Source organism: Rhamphochromis sp. 'chilingali' (assembly GCF_963969265.1).
Source record: "Rhamphochromis sp. 'chilingali' genome assembly, chromosome: 5".
Classification (NCBI taxonomy): domain Eukaryota; kingdom Metazoa; phylum Chordata; class Actinopteri; order Cichliformes; family Cichlidae; genus Rhamphochromis; species Rhamphochromis sp. 'chilingali'.
The window spans coordinates 11142447-11159890 of NC_137932.1; the positions used below are offsets into that span (position 1 = coordinate 11142447).

Consider the following 17444-nt stretch of genomic DNA (forward strand, 5'->3'; position numbering starts at 1 on the left):
TAATATTCTAGCCAACTGAAATATCTGTTTTATGAATGTCTTCAAAATATATAAATTAATACATTTATATTTAATGAATGTAATGAATTAATAATTTTAAGTTAATAATTCCGGTCATACGTATAAGATTCAATGCTATAGTTCTTTAAATTCTCAATCCTAGAGAATAATAAATTATCTATAAATTCTTTCTTCATTTCTATAACGGAAGTACCGCCCTTCTGCTTCCGCCACATTCACAACATCCAAGATGTCTGCCGCCATAGCTTCCCTCGTTTCATACGGCAGTGATTCCGATTCAGAAAATGAGTCTGAATCTAATACAAGTGTTGAAAAAGTGAACCCAGTCGATACGGACGCTACGGCTCACCTTAAACCGTTGCAGTCAGAGAGCAGTATGTCTCTGGCTGTTTTAAATTCCGCCCCTGAGGTCGCTGTCAAGGTAAGCTAAGCTAAGCAGCTAACGTTAACCTCACTTTATAATTAGATTATTGGGAGTAACTCTGGCTTACTTACTTGTTATGCTGATAATAATAAAGGTTATTCAAATTACTGTGGAAAGGTGGTGTTGTAATTAGAAGTTATTTATTCTCTAAAATTACAGATTTGTTCTAGTAGTACTAAGCGGGAAAGATTCCGCAAAGTGTGTTGTAATCTTTGCGGAATTACTCCTGAGCTAATTCTAAAAAAAATACACACTGATTGAGCTCTGTGTAACTTAAGGTCCAACTACATGTATCTTACACTGTACTAGTTAACGTGTGCTTGTGTAAAACAAAACATGCGAATTACCAACCTAGAGCATGTCTCCTTTATCAAGAAGCTCGTTTGCTCATTGTTCGAATCCCGATTTTAGGAGGCTGTTGAGACGGGCATACACCTGGACCCTGCTCTGAAAGAAGTCACTTATAACCCAACATATGAAACCATGTTTGCACCCGAGGTAAGTCTGAATATTTGTGAGCTGGGTTACACATATAGTTAGTTAACTGATAATATAACATGAGTGGCATTTGATCACTTTGTTATGCAGTTGTGTGAAATACATATATTTAATTATTTTTAAACGGCACTAAACGATAAAGGTGATACATATATGAGCAACATGACAGAGAAATTAGAAAGTTATTTCAATTATTCATCCTTAAAAGACATTTCATCAACTGACATAATATTCTAATATGGAAAAGGTAAATTAGCCTTGCCCTTAGAATATATTGTATTATTGTCAGAAATAACTTTAAAAAAAAATAGTTTGCTGAAAGCCTTGACCATCTTATGTGCAGAATCACTTCAATGCAAGATTTTTGTCCGATTCCTGCCTGTTTCAAGACCCCCTGCAACATTTCAGTTGCACTGCAACCCAAACTAGTAACATGAATGTGTACTTACTTTTTTTAGGGTAGGTTTTGCAGAAGATTTGCCAGAATTTGTCAGTATCAGAATAAAATCATATAAGAAGGTAAACAAGTAAATTATTGTTTACCTTCTTATGGTTATTTTGTTTCAAATTGTGACCAGATGGGAGTGATTTTTAAGTTTATGAATCAGAGTATTTATTGCTGTTAATGGTTATTAATGTTAAATTATTCATGATTGTTGTCATACCACTGCAGTGTCCCTAACCTGAGTATTTTATGTTATTCATTGATTTTTTTTTTTTTTTTTTTGTAAAACAGATACTTAAGGCTGCTTACGGTAATTGCTCTTAATTGCTCCTGCAGCCTATCAGTCTAACTGCTGGTACATTGATCACTGTATCAGTTGTTATTGATGTTGTGGTTTTTTTTTTGTTTTTTTAAGATCTACATGTATGAGAGGGCTTGTGAAAAAATAAATTAGTTTTTTATGAGGATCCACAGAAGTTTATCTGTAGCATTGCTAATGATTTTATATTTTTTTCTTCATAGTTTGGCCCAATGAACCCTTTTAAAAGCCAGCAGATGGCTGCCCCCAGGAACATGTTATCTGGCTATGCAGAACCTGCTCACGTCAATGATTTTATGTTTGAACAGCAAAGGAGGACTTTCTCCTCATATGGTAAGCCTAGTGATTTGGGTTTGGATGATGCAGTGTATTGATGCTGTTTAAATTTTAATGACTTTACAATTCTCCCTTCTTTGCTTAAAGGTTATGCTTTAGATCCATCTGTTGATACACACGAGTCATCCTCTAATACCTACATTGGTGCAGTGGAAGAGGCTGAGAAACATAAAGGTAAATATTATTTATATTCAATATGTTTGAGTGTTAAGATCTACTGATATGTTCAAAAAGCTTTTCAGTTATTTAGTTTAGGGGAAGTTTGTGATTCTAGTACCATATGGCTTCTCCTACAGGTCTGACTGTGTTTGAGAGCGGTCTGAAGAAGTCACAGAAGAGGAAAAAGGTCAAAGGTGGAGATGCAGGAGAAATTGACAATTACCTTGGACCATGGGCAAAATATGCAGATGAGAAAGATGTGGCCAAACCAACAGAGGTAATTTTGACTGCTTCTCCGTGTGATTAATCTATTTGTTATCCTGAAAGGCATTTTTTAAATACTTTATTTATATTCATATATTTTGCCATAATGCAGTTAACGTCCTCTAAAGACAAATTTTTTTAATCTTCCATAGTGCAGGTGATGCAATGGAACATATTTTGTTTAAGTTATGTAGTTGTGTACTAGACTTTAATAGATGACATGCACAACTGGCCAAATGCTGATTATTACTCACATTTCCTTTTTACATCTTAGATGAAATCCATTTCAGTTCTCTGTATTTGTTTTCATAATTATATAAAAGGCAGTAAGTGTGAAGTAATCCCCTGGTTGTGATTATTGTTATTGTACAGGATGAGCAGAAGGAGCTGGATGAAATTACAGCCAAGAGGCAGAAGAAGGGAAGGAATGAGGATGATGCTCCTTCAGAAGAGAAGACTATTCTCCATGGTACTGACTTTTTTGTTAATTTTGATCGGCTGTGGCAATTAGAGACATGATTGAAAATGTAGCCTAAACGAGCCTATTTATTTATTTATTTTTGAAATTATATTTTGTGCTGTTATAAACAGCATACAGAAACAACAGGTCATAAATGTCTTGATGCATGCTCAATCATCCAGGTAAGTAAATTCCAAATAGTTGATTCTGTTCATCTGGACGTAGCGTTTTCAGTGGGAGAAACATTTCGGCACTCGTCCAAGTAGGGCTGTTCGATATAACGATATAGATCGGATGACGATATAAAAACGTCTATCGTTTCATTTTACACTATTGTTTGTTTCGTGGTGTCACAAAATAAACTGTTTACGGCAATATTTTTTCATCATTTTGATGGTCACTGTAGTGGCTATATTAATTTCTTCTTTCTCTCTTTCTCTTATATTTAATATAACCACACTATGGACGGACAAGCGCCTGTTTTTATGTGTTGTCGTTAGCAATAATGACGGTAAAACCATCGTGTGTCCGCTTGTTTATCTTCCACATAAACCTTTCACAATAAAGCTCAAGATCCTGTTGAGACTTTTCAAAATAAACTGAATCACGTGAAAGAGTATGCAGAGTGTTTACGGATGAGAAGCAAAAAAGAGCCGCCAGGTGCTAAAAGATAAACCTTAGACTCAAACATTAGAACAGGCTTTTCCCCGCAGCACGCCGTGTAATAAATACTCACAAAGAAAACGGCGGCCTTTACAACTTATGTCTAAAAATGCATTGTTTCATGCATCGGTTAAAACACTCGACTCCAGCTACAGGACGCGCAGCTGGAAACGCTTCACGCAAGACGAGCTGCTCGAGATTCACAGAATTTACAGAAAATGTTAAATTTTTGTGATTTATATCGTTATTGGGACGATAGATGTCTTATATCGGGATATGAGCCCTACATCCAAGTGATTTCTTCAGTCTCAGCTGACTGCAGGTTTCCCCAACCTTATAAACAGTACATTTGCACAATGACTGAAACGAGTCCACTGACTGGACCTCATACCACAGGCTTTACCCACGGAAATCTACACCAAGTCTGTATGGTTTACTGAAGGGTGTACCTTTAAGACCATTTGTCTGTAGGACCAACTCAGTCACCCATAACGTCTCAAAGTTTCTGTGAGTCCTTATATGTCAGGACTATCAGAACAGTTGAGAGGTATTTTTTCTAAACACCGCATCTCTGTGGCTTTTAAACCCCACACCGCGCTTTGATAAAAAATTGGTCCGCCCAAAGGATCGGGTCCCCCAACATAAACAGAGTAATGTAGTGTACGCTGTGAAATGTTGGGAGAATTGCCAGGGAGGAACTGGGAGGAACGCTGGTTTGAGCGCGGAGTCAAGGAGGCCATTTACGTGAAAACGGAAAGACCATCTCTGAATCGAGGAGGGCGCCTAAGGGTACATCTTTCGCCATCTTACAATGCTGTGATTGCAGCCATTCCCCAACTCTCTGTGAATAGTATTCATGGCCATTGATCAGCGGTCTTTGATCAATGATCAATGAGCTTTGATCAGTGGTTGTTGATCAATGGTCATGACAATTTGCATGTTAATGATCAAGGAACTGACCTCACAGCCCATTGTTGCCTCAGTGGTGCTAGTTTCAGTCATTGTGCAAATGTACTGTTTATAAGACTGGGGAAACCTGAAGTCAGCTGAGACTGAAGAAGTCGCTTGGATGAGTGACGAAACGTTTCTCCCACTGAAAACGCTACGTCCAGATGAACAGTATCAACCTTTTTGGGAACAGGTCGTAAAGATATTTCACAAAGTTTACTCATTTCTGTTCTCAAGTACTTAATATGTCAGGTAGTTCCTTTGTCCGGCATAGATCCAAATACTGCAGGATTCTTTTACATCACATTTTGTCTGTTTCTTTTGTTCTCTCCCACAGTTAAAGACATGTATGATTACCAGGGCAGGTCGTACCTTCATGTCCCACAGGATGTGGGCATCAATCTGCGTTCTGCGGATGCTCCAGACAAATGTTACCTGCCAAAGAAACAGATTCATGTCTGGTCTGGACACACCAAGGTCAGTTTGAGGCGGGGGAAAAAAGTTCTAAAAGTATTTGTTTTAATGATTTTGAGAGCAGTGAAACATGGGCATTTGTGTATACATATTTCATTATCCAATCCTTGTAAAATGTCTGAGAAAATCCATAAAACCTTGTAGGTATTTCTGAACACGGTGATAACACGGGCATATACCAGCTGCTTCGCACCGACATATCTGAGATTATTTTGTTTGATTCAAAGCCATGTCTTTATAATTCACATATAAAGGCAAACACTGGGTTATTCCAAGAAAGATGTGATTCAAGTGTCTGATCTGCCAGTGCGCTTCAGGGAGAGGAAATCACTCAAGTTTTAAATTGGCTCCTTTCTGCTTTGTGCAGAAAGTTACAGACTTCAGAGTCTAATTTGAATACAAAGAAATTTGAAAAGGATAAGTGTGTGGAAGTGCTGATGTTGAGATAATAGTTGGAGAGTGGCTCATGTGGTGTCACCAAAGTTTTGTGACACTTTGAAACTTTGGTATGTTGCAGAAAATCATGGATATTTTCGATAACTATTACAGAATTAAGATGATAATAAAGAGTCTGCACACATGCTGTCCTGCATGCATTATTGTTTTGGCCGGTGTGTCCAACTTAAAAATCTTTGAATAGCAATAGCCTGGCCATGGCTTTGTGATTTCAAGTCACATTTATATGATATACATTGCAGCATTTTCCTTCTGCTAGAATATTTTTCTGTGCTTCAGCCAAGAGTAAAAAAACCCCCAAACAAAACAGAAAAAGACCCCCAGAAAACAGATAAGCACAATATCAAAATTTACAAAACAGCTTGCTTTTACTGTAAATCAGCCATAAGCTGTAACAGTGACTGGGATACTCAAAATAAAGAGTCTTGGTTAAATATAAATTTCTCATCCCGTGTATGTTCTAGGGTGTCAGTGCAATCCGATTGTTTCCAAACTCTGGTCATCTGCTGCTCTCCTGCTCCATGGACTGCAAGATCAAGGTAAATAAGCTAATAAGGTTTCTGGAGAAAAGGGGGGTGGGGGTGTATACACATTTATCTAAGATGTGATCTTTATGATTGTGTAATAATCTCTGTAGCAATAAAGTAGCCTGTTACCCCGTATTTTAAATACGACAAAGTATAAATCAGTTTTTTTCTCTTTTGTAACTGTGCTCTCGTCTTCACAGCTGTGGGAGGTGTATGGTGAAAGGAGGTGTCTTCGGACTTTTATTGGTAAGTGTGCAAAATGCTCATCCTGCATCATCTATCATAATGATGTGGTACATGATAAGTGTTGGTGTCGGTTAATAATTCGCTGTATAAAATTGAATTGTGTCGTTTATTCAAGTAAATCCTTTTATAAATAATAATGGATCATCAGCAAAGATGCTGACATTAAAATATGGTCAAGGTATGAAGTGCGCTCAGCCTTTTGGGAAATACAAAGCAGTGACACATTGTGAGCTCAGCATTACTGGAGGACTAATGACATGTCTGCTGACCGCTGACAGAGCGCGGGGGGATTTGGGATTTTTTATTTATTTTTTTAATATACAGATATATGCGTATTTGGAGTCTGGGGGCAGGTTAGGCTAATGCATGCAGGACTCTCTTACACTCTTTCCAGAGATGGCACGCTGTCAGAATAGAGATTGTTTGCAGCTGTGGTTCTGCTTGTCAGCTCCTTCACTGAATATGCATAATTCAGCAGCTCAGAGGCCGGGGGGAATGAGGGGCAAGGGAGGGCACAAGACACGAGAAGATACAGAAGGAGAGAACACAGTTTAGGAGTGAATAAACTGACAGAGATTGACTAGCTTAGAAAGTAGTGAGTAGGAGAAACAGCAGAGCTAAATATGATGTGTGTTAGAGTTATTGGCTATGCCTTGTGGACAGAACCCTCAGACTGATATTCATATTCATATTTTCTCCAACAGCTTAAAGAAATATTTCTGGGGGTTTTTGTGTTTTTTTTTAATTTTCTAGAGGAATTTGCACATAGCTGTTTATAAGGTGATGTTGTTTGTAATGTCTACCAAACTAAGCAGTGATCAGCACTTGCTTGGTTGTGTGCGCCTGTTTCCGTAGTTTTAATTGCAGTCTGTGTGGCCTCAGTGGGCTCCGTTAATGCTGTAAAAACAGTACAGCCCTGCTTAAAGACTTTTTCAATGTGGTAAGCCTTTGCTTGCATGAGGCCCACAGGGACCTCTCATCACCTCTACTGTATGAGGGGGAAAACCCAAAGGATTACATAGACTGATATTAGGAGACAATAAGAAGGTGTGTCTTTTTTCACCACCCTGTTTTACAGGCTCATTTTAAGATTCCGTTTCCTCCATTTTCCCAGATTCCACTTCATCTTCCTTTATTCATCTCCCTTTTTTTAATTCCTTTATTCAGCATCTTTTATTCCCCTTAACCAAATTTCATATTTCTCAAATGATTTTGCTTTCAAAGGAGGACAGCTGGGGGATTCTTGGTAACAAGATTGGGGAATGCAGGAAAATGAATTTTAGAGGATGTATTTATTTGTCTGTAATATATGTGTGGTCTGTGTCTGTGTTAGGTCACAGCAAAGCAGTGCGAGACATTTGTTTCAACAACACCGGGACCCAGTTCCTCAGCGCTGCATATGACCGCTACATTAAACTGTGGGACTCTGAGACAGGTACGTGGGCCACTGACAGCAATACGTTCTTTATGTAGGCGTACGGCTCCTTTTTAAATCTTAAAGTGACCAAATCAATAAAACTTCAAAGAAATAATTAAATAGAGAAATATATAAATGATTATCTTGAAGATGAATGATTTAATTAACCATATATATTCCTAGATGATAAATATTTTCTCTGCACGAACTTTTTAGTAATATAAACTTGTTTTCAGTCCAAGATCACATGAATTTTATCACTAACGCTAAAACCAATTAATCAACAGAGATTTTAATAATTAATCATTTAATTTTTTTTAAGCAAAACTACCAATACTGTAATCCAGGATTTGGATTTCTTTTTTCTTTCAGTAATTTATATCGGATGCAAAAAAAATAATTTACAGGTTAACTGATTTAAAAATGGTTATACCCGGTTAACATAATAGATCAATTAGGATGAATGACATGATGTCTAACACACCTTTATTGTGGAGGTGAAGTCTGCTAGTAAAACCAAATTTTAGTTGATCTGCTCGATCTGTGTCAGTCTGTGCTCCCTCTAGAAGTTGGGCCCATGGTTTCCCTTTAAAAAAGAACCCACTTGGCTCATCTGTCACATTTTTACCCCTTTCAGCTCAAGAGTGCCGCTCCAGCAGAGGGCAGAAAAGCATTAAATCCCCCACTTGTTGATATCAGTGGAGGACACATCATCCAAATACTTCTCCTAAAAGTTGATTTGCTTGAGTTAGATTTGTCAAATGAAAAGCATTGCTTACTTTTTTCACACAACTAGTTGTTGTGTTTTGTTTTTCTGGGGATTGTTTCTTCCTATATTATAGCAGTAATATAAAAAGCGTGCTATTTTAGCATACAAGTGCCTCTCAGTGTTTTCAGTCATTTCAATTTCCTGTTTCCTTGGTTGTAGCAGTAGTTGGAGCATCATCCCTGTGATGATTCACCTTTACCGAATGAACACTAGGAAATTTTTGTGTGTTACAGCTGAGTTGTCACCACCTGCAGGGATATGGAGCATACAGCATTGAAAGTTGTAGAGTGTGTCCTTAAATTTTAAAGCAACTTCAGTGTGCCTTTGTGAGGGAGCCACTGTGGATTATTCTGGAGCTCTGACTTTCAATTTGCTTCCCACCACAGGCCAGTGTATCTCCCACTTCACCAACAGGAAGGTACCATACTGTGTGAAGTTCAACCCAGATGAGGACAAACAGAACCTTCTTGTGGCTGGCATGTCAGATAAGAAGATTGTTCAGGTAAAGCTGACCATTTCTTCCACCGCAAGAAAAGTCTATCATGTTGGCCAAGCAGGTTGCACACATGAATTTCTCTGTTTACTCCCTGTGCCCGCAGGACCGTGAAATATACTCCTGTCTCATCCTCCAGCGCTAGTGTGTGTAGTTGTGTGGGAGTTGTAAGAGGTTCAGTGGCTGACAGGACTAGAGCAACTCATTAATCACAAGAAGCATTAGGGTAAACAAGAGGCGAAGGAAAGAGAACAATATGTGATAAAAGTAGGAAATCTATAAATGCACTATCACGTTTTTAGAACGAGTCATGCGAACCTCTCAACATGCTGAAAGGACAGCTCAAGTGTGATATAGTTTTTATTTTCGACATTTCAGAGCAATGGATGTTTGGAAATCTCTAGAAAGACATTTTAATTCTGGGAGATTAGCTAATAGGGGAAAAAATGTTGAGTTGTAATTGTCAGTCACAATCTAGCACAATAATCAGGGTTAGCGTTAAATCATGCAGGTCCCCTTTTCGGGTTATGAGAACAGATGGCTGTTCACCCCAAGGGTGGGGAAAAAATGGAACTTGGTGTGAAAGCCATCCGAACAGACGAGCTTCATTTTATTTATTTATTTGTTTGCTGTCCCTGGAGGGGTTTCTGTGTGGTTGCCTTTTATATTTTAATTTGTACATGCTGTTTTCTCTCAAAATATTAATTTTTAGGACTAAAGTCTGTTTGATTGCTAATCGCTGTGATTACATTAAGGCAATTTAAAAGGTTCATAACATCGGTACAGTTTATAGCTGCTCTCATAGGGAGTCTCCCACAGTGAGCCATATTCTCTGTTTTTGCAGTGCGATTGAGACGAGCTGTATTTATTTTGGTAATCATCACTCCATGCGAATATAGCAAGGCGCAGTGGAACAAGTGTTGGAGGGATTGTGAATTCATTTTAGTACTCCACTTTTCGACTCATGGGATACATTTGTTTAGCTCCCTTCTGTCTGCTGTGCTGTCTGTGCCTCTTTGTGTCTCTAAAAGTGGGACATCAGGACAGGCGAGGTGGTTCAGGAGTACGATCGTCACCTGGGCGCCGTCAACACCATCACCTTTGTTGACGAGAACCGTCGGTTTGTCAGCACATCAGACGACAAGAGTCTTCGAGTTTGGGAGTGGTAAGTGCCGAGTGCAGCCTGAACTGCTTATGCCATAGTTGAAACTTGAGAGTGCCGCTGTAGTTGTTGCTGCCGTTCTTCCAAGCAAGTCATGTAATCCTCCTCCCTAATGCTCTGCGTTTAATAACAGAAGACTGTAGCTGATATTGGCTTGGAGAAATCAATCAACAATATGAATGTAAAGCAAGAAGGAAGTGAACCAGTGTGGACTATAATTAAAAAACGAAACAATCAGGAGTTACAGACAGCTGGGTATTCAGTGTAATTTTGAGCTGTGCAAGTATTAGCTCTGGATTGTATTTTTTTAACTTTGTTATAGGCTTGTTAAGATGCACCTTGGGCACATCAAGTGCTTTTATATATTATTGTTCTTCTGTGATGAGCAGGATACAGATTATAGTGTTTTACGAGATTCCTTTTATATACGAGTGTAACTAACTAAAACGATGTGAATGAAATGATTTGTAATGTGTATGTGTTGGGATGACTGGAAGGTTTAAATCCCACTTTTGGGGATGGTGAAAGAAAACGCGAACATGAATTTTAATAACAAAATTAAAAATGTCCATATCCTGCTGTTTATAATTGTTTGGACAACCAAAAGACCACCGGGAAGGGCTTGTACACTGTCTGGGGTGCCCTGTCATGGTAAACAAACTCAGCTATTTGCTGTTTATAGATAATAAATATTTAAAAACCACCAGATAAACAGAGCTTTCCATGGAATGCTTCAAGGGGAGGTTTTGTATCAAGGGCAGCCATTTGTATTTAGTTTGGTTTAATTGTCAAAACTTCCTCATGAGCTTGTGAGATGGATTATCTGCTTAAAAAGGTTTTTTGCACACTTTAAGTCAATGTGAAAGACAGAATTAAAGATAAACACAACAACAACAACAAGCTAAAGAATTAAATCCTAAGAGTCTGCTTTGGGCAAACTTCGGGCTCCCATGAGCTTTTTTTTAGTGCAGCGTGGGAGTAAGCGGGCAAGTGGTATGTCAGGCCAAAAAGTGACTTGACGGTCCCGCTTTCTCCCATGGATACCACCTGGCTCTAGTCCCCCTGCCCCACTCTCCCTGTGAGAGCTGCATTAGGCTGAATTTACAAGAATAGTCTCATGTTGCAAGAATAGAAGCGGCGTCTAGCAGAGAGGGGCATGTTGAGAGCACGCAGAATAGACTGCGAGGCAGCAAATCCACAAGCCATTCGCGTCATAGTGAAAACGCCTACACGCAATTTAAATTCTGTCCACGTTCTCACACATAGTGTTCCCAGGATTGACTACTTTATCTATAGCATAGGTTTGTCATCAGGAGAGTCTGTGAATGCTTTCCAGGAGGATTACAATTGATTCGAAATGTACCAAACTGCACAAAACAAGGGGAATTAACTCTTGATCATAAAGACATCATGTAGAGAGCGATGAAGCCCACGGGGACACTTGGAATGATAATAAAATGAGAAGGAAAAGGATAGCGGGAGATAAGTGGTGGAGACTGTGGAAGCATATTGTAGGAATCACTCAGGATGGTCAAAGAACTGCTAAACCTCCCCAGAACTTGATTTCTTAAAAAGCCTGCTTTTTTAGAAGCGATCGATTTATCTCAGCTTAATAAAACTCCCAAATCGGAATGTTCTTAGAATAATTTGAAAAGGAAACAAATGAATAAATGAATTAAATCTGTCAGTGCTTGTTTTGTGAAACCATCCTTCGTTTCAAATTAGCACATATAATGAGATAAATTATATTATAGAAATCTTAATTTCAGACCCACTGAAGTAGTGTGTCTAAAAACAAAGTGTGGGTTCTTAGTTATGGAGTTTAGTTTGGCTTGACTGCAGATTCTGGCTTGAACAAACACAGAAGCTCCTTAATCTCTGACCGTGTGACGGTCGTGCAGCCCCAGCTGTCACTCGTCACAGAAAGAAACAAGGACGTGGTTTTAGTAAAGCTGATGGCAAGTTGAGTTTAGGACTTTGCTTTATTTTACAGCAAGTCTCAGCAAATTGGCACGCTGTCATCCTGACAGACACACATACATGCACTGTACATTTGAATGATCTTCTTCAGACAAGTTAAGATCAAATAGCCAAGTTTGCTGTTTCTCCCAAAGCAGAGAGACATAGCAGAGCATAAAAGAACAGCGAGGCCGGGTGAAGGAGCAAAGGAGGGTTTCATAAATAATTGGTGGCTGGTGCAGCATCAAAAGCATCTTTCACATTATTTACAAGATTTATTTATTTACTGTAGCACTAATGGTGATACAGCCTGTTTTTTTTTTCCTTCTTTACCTCCACCACAGCTCTTCTCTCTCTAGTAAATAAGCAGTTTTGAGCTGGCATAAGCACCTTCAATGTCAAACAAACAACAGCTCTGTCGATGTTTTCCCATAGAGCTGTTATTGCTAAGGGCCTTCTCACGTTGTTCTCATCCACTGTTTAACCCGTCTTCAAGTGTACTCACAGTGTTTTGTGCCTTTTTCAGGGACATCCCTGTGGACTTTAAGTACATTGCTGAGCCCAGTATGCACTCCATGCCAGCTGTGACTCTCTCCCCCAATGGTAAGTAGACTAATCATGGCCAAACACTCATAAACACAGTCAAGGACAGGCGACTTGAGGGAGTAAAACCTGCATTACCACACTGAAGTAGAGTCACACCTTCTGAGATTTGCCATCGCTCAGGCAAGGTGGGAAAAACAGATATTCTCAGTGTAGTAAGTTTGTTGTACGTGGAGATTTCTGCTTGCCACGAGATCCAGATTTTCTATCAATACATGTCAGCTGTCTGTGTTTCCAGTTCTGTGTTTAGCTCTGGCTGTTTAATCGTCACAGATAATGCATTAACTGTTGGATAACAGAAATATTTGGACACTTGAGTGACTTAAACTGTGTACATTTGATGTCAAAACAAATGTTTAATATTTGAGCAATTTTGCCTTTTGGACACTGGAGCAGTAAGATTAGACAGGGAAGTGGGGCGAGGGAACAAGAGAAGACACACAGGGCCATGGGTCGGACTCAAACCTAGGACCTGTTGACTGCTCCATCAGTGAGCTACACTGGCACCCAATGCTATTTATTTTTAAGATGAACAGCTGTATGACTGTATACTGTCAGTTAGCATACCGTCGTGTAAAAAAGAGGGTTTTCATAGTGTAATGGAGGAGGTCACGAGAATGGGTTGCCTCACCGCTCATTGGCTAAACGGCAGCAGTATGCTGATATCTTACTCAGCAGATGTGGCTCCGTTCGTGAGTTCTGCCGACTGGCTGGCCTTTTGTACACATAGGACTCAGTGCAGCTGCCATGTTTATTTTAGAGACAAGTCTTTCTTCGGGCAGCCCTTCCAAGCAAGCCACACTTGTTCAGTCCCTCTTTCTAATGGCACTGTAATGTTTTCCACTTTTTCATTGTGGAATTATGGACTTCAAATCAATTTGGCCTTATAACCCTTCCAAACTGATGGGGAGCAAAAATGTGATTGTTGATTGTTGATGTCTTTCTCCACACGAGCAAAGCTTTTACTTCTTTGATAGTAGAGATTTAGGTCAGGGTTGTAGGACTCTGTTATAAGCCTGTAATTTTTTTGTAATTGCTGAATTTTACATTTCTTTTTGTGTAAAGTACCTTTACCATGCCTTCATGCAGTGCCGCCAGATTTCAGAGCAGTATCACTCTGTGAGATCCATATATCCATTCATATTCTTACCAATTACCGAGGTTATGGTACTCTTACCTGTACTGTAAATAAGCTGCAGCCAGGAAATGTTATGTTGATTAGACCCAGTTAACAAATTTTAGATTACATAATAGGAGTGGGCAATAAAAGCCTCAAAATTAAATCACAATTATATCAAGAAAATTTGTAATGTTATTGCTGTGGTCTCACTTCATAAGAGAATTTTTCTGAAAATTACTCAGGATTTTTTTTTAATTGTAACATTTTATCTGTGATTGCAGGCAGTAGCGTTTGTAGTGCAAACTAAATAAAGGGCATTTTTCATCTTTGTTTTTTCGATATGAGCTACAGCCATTGATGAAAGAATTTAGTAAATCTATTACTACATGGTGCCAGCAGCATAGTGTAATAGGAGATACAACATGGATCAAGTATTACCACAAAAGTAGCCAAAGTAATATTTTCCACTGTGATTTTTTTTTTCTTGATCAAGGCATTTATTTGTTTTTATAATATAAAAGTGATCACATATAACCAAAAATGTGCTCTGATCACAGGATAAAAGAAAAAAAGCATAACAGTCAGATCACACAAAAGAAAAGAAAATGAATTTTAAAAGCCACTTATTCATCACAGATCTTTTGCTTCTATATTTGACACCAAAGACAGAAAACCATTTAATAGATCCTTTTTTAAGCAGTGCATCTTTTTCCCCTCCCCAAGTTGTAAAAAGTATCTGATGTCACTAATACTCTGTCCTTCCATTTGTGAAGATGAACCTTCCTGCCACAAAAGGCTGCATTTGGGGTAACAATGAACTATTATTTTCCAATAAATTTAGAAAACTTCTTATGTATTGGACATGAGCAATTGGATAATTTGGGACATAACCAAAACATATGAGCATAAACATGTGCTCTAGCCCACATGCCTGGGCTTGTTGTAGGGATGTAGACGCATGATCACAAAATTTAACAGATGAAGCATAGCTTGTTGAAGCTGGCCTGTTAGTACAGGATTAACTTTGGCTGGTAGTCATTAGTTTCCAGGACTGTCCTTGGTTGAGCTGCTTCTCTCCACTGCTCCCAGTTTCACCCTGTGTGTCTGCTTGAATGCGTGTGTTCTGTGTGTAAAGCTCTTCCCCACACATGGAGCAGAACCTAGCAGAGGAGAATCTGCCCCCCACCCAAGTATATTACACTACCATTTTGTATCCATGGAAACATCTCCATTGTAATTTATGTAATATCTCTGTAGGCAACCTACAAAAACCTTTTTTTGTCCTCATTTGTTCTTTTCCTTTCTACATTTCCCCCCCCCCAGTTTTAAATTTTTTCTCTCCTCCTGTTCTCTTCGTACTTGCCTTCTTCCTTTGGGCAATATTCGTATTTGTTCCAGCGTGGTTTGTTTATCTTTAGCATGTGAATAATGAATGAGCTCTCAGTGGGAGACCATTCAGTTTTCTCTCAAGCCTAAATGGCGCCCAGCCCCACTTGGCACCATATGTACAACCCCCCCCCCCCGCTCTTCCCCATCTCTTTTTCATGTTGACTAAGCAGACAGGGCTCCAGTGCGCTGCTGAAATTGGTCAAGTTGTTTTCATTCTCCTGCACTTATTCTATTTGACATTTGCTGACAAGTTTTCTGGAAGTGGTGTAAAAAGAGGACACACATATCAGAACTACATTTCTTTCTCAGATCGAATTAGTAATTTCCTCATGTACACTTTTAAAAAGTGCAGAGAATTGTATAATGCTTTGACACTAAAGCACTGCCTCTCACCATCGTGCAGTGATGTTGAAACTGTTGGATTGTCAGGGGCTGAAATGCTCTCTAAAGCAGATCTCTGCTGAGCAGCCACTGATGCAAAGCCTCGTTTTATTTTTTTTCCCTAAATTGCCTCAATCTTTCCAATTCACTGATGGCAGAATGATGAGTTCATGCCCTTTTCAAAGGGCTGTCCACTTCAATCCAAATTTCCAGTTTTGCTGTTTTGAAGAATTTTGGCCATGAGGCAGTTTCTACCATTTACTGTGTAGCTGCTGTTAGTTAATGTCCCTCCAGATCACAGTTTTTGCACTGTCAGGTTTAGCGCATGCTAGCAGTGTCATCAAAATACCGCACTGAAGATCTGAGGGTCTGCTTGTTAAACACTTGGCTGTACAGAATCATGCAAATAATACATTTAAAAGGTTTGGGGACAACTTTTAAAGTTTATATGCGTTTGAATTTGAATTCAAACATTACCTTGAAATTTCAATGTGAACAACCAAAAATGCTTTTGTTTTCTCTTTGATTTTTTTTTTGCAAGAAATGTGTATTGTGTTATCAAGGGCACAAGTGCTTTGCAGCATAGTTGGCCAATGGTTTATTGTTTTGTTTTTTAAGGTAAATGGCTCGCCTGTCAGTCCATGGACAACCAGATTTTGATCTTTGGAGCCCAAAACCGCTTCAGACTAAACAAAAAGAAAGTCTTCAAGGGTCACATGGTAGCTGGCTATGCATGCCAAGTGGACTTCTCCCCAGACATGAGGTAAGCCTTCACAATGTCACTCTGAAGGGCAGTTTTATTCTGACAGAAACCACAAAGTAGAGATGCTTAAAGCTTTAGAATATTCCACTAGTAAATACTAAACAGTACTTATGAATAAAAATTTGCTATTAGTGTAATGGGTGAATTAAAAACTGAGTCCAAATGCACCATTGTGCAGATGATCAGTATATTGAGATATCTTTGCTTGTATTCTGTAAGCTGTTTCTCATCCTGAGCTTTAAAATGCATCCAGGTAATGAAGCACTCTTGGTGAAAAAAAAACATACAGCTATCGCTAGGAGAGCTCACAGGACATCTTCCTATTTTTACACAAAACGCCCATTAAGACCCTTTTTGTCCCTCTTCTCACCCACCACCCACGACTGTGAGCAGGTGCCCTCACTTCCTTTCAGTATCCATGGCAACATTGCAACCCCTGCCTAGATTAAATACCAAAAATTCCAACTCCCACCTTTTGGCTGCTGAAGTGAAGATAGAAGTTATTTCTTTATTTTTATAACCATGTGCTAATTATGAAACACGTTTCTTTCTACCAGTTATGTGGTGTCAGGAGATGCAGATGGAAAGCTGAACATCTGGGACTGGAAAACCACCAAGCTTTATCACAGGATCAAGGCTCATGACAAGGTGTGCATCAGCGCCCTGTGGCATCCACATGAAACCTCCAAGGTCATCACCTGTGGCTGGGATGGACAGATAAAACTCTGGGATTAGATCTGTCCCTGAGGACGGGTTTCTGGAAATAATGGACATGACCTGACTGGTTCAATAAAAAGGAGGAGGCCAATTGTCTCATGGTCTGGAACTGTTTTTGAGTCTAAGCCAAAAGACTGGCATCCAGTCTGATTGTACAGGTGTATTTGTTTTTTACCCTGTGTAGGATCAAAATACTTAGTCATGTAATATCTGTACAAACAAGAACTTTCAAAGTATTGGTTCTACTGCAGAAGAAGTATTACAGGGGGTACCTTGTTATTCTTAATGTTTCTTTTTTTTGTTACTGTATTTTCCAATGTTCTGGTAGTATACCTTTCATATTCTTGATAAAATATATTCTTTGTTTTCAGCTGTATGGCCATCTCTTTGTGGAAATAAACAACCTAAAGTCTACCTTTTCAAAAAATGAA

The 17444-nt window shown here is 38.9% G+C and overlaps 1 protein-coding gene across 1 annotated transcript; it reads left to right on the forward strand.

The window, feature by feature from the left end:
* The first annotated feature begins 224 nt into the window (after nucleotides 1-224).
* On the forward strand, nucleotides 225-17440 carry cdc40 (cell division cycle 40 homolog). Its single transcript, XM_080882086.1, has 15 exons — nucleotides 225-442; nucleotides 857-943; nucleotides 1911-2040; nucleotides 2131-2217; nucleotides 2340-2479; nucleotides 2839-2935; nucleotides 4875-5014; nucleotides 5932-6006; nucleotides 6195-6240; nucleotides 7574-7675; nucleotides 8813-8928; nucleotides 9951-10084; nucleotides 12567-12643; nucleotides 16152-16296; nucleotides 16854-17440. Exons 1-15 carry the CDS (start codon nucleotides 251-253, stop codon nucleotides 17029-17031), a joined length of 1746 nt encoding a protein of 581 aa, XP_080738212.1. The 5' UTR covers nucleotides 225-250; the 3' UTR covers nucleotides 17032-17440.
* The last annotated feature ends 4 nt before the right edge of the window (nucleotides 17441-17444 follow it).

Coding starts and splice junctions, on each gene's coding strand:
- cdc40 (XM_080882086.1), top strand. CDS start 251: ATGTCTGCCGCCATAGCTTCCCTCGTTTCATACGGCAGTGATTCCGAT. Junction 443..856: donor CCCCTGAGGTCGCTGTCAAG/GTAAGCTAAGCT, acceptor TCCCGATTTTAG/GAGGCTGTTGAGACGGGCAT. Junction 12,644..16,151: donor TGTGACTCTCTCCCCCAATG/GTAAGTAGACTA, acceptor TTGTTTTTTAAG/GTAAATGGCTCGCCTGTCAG.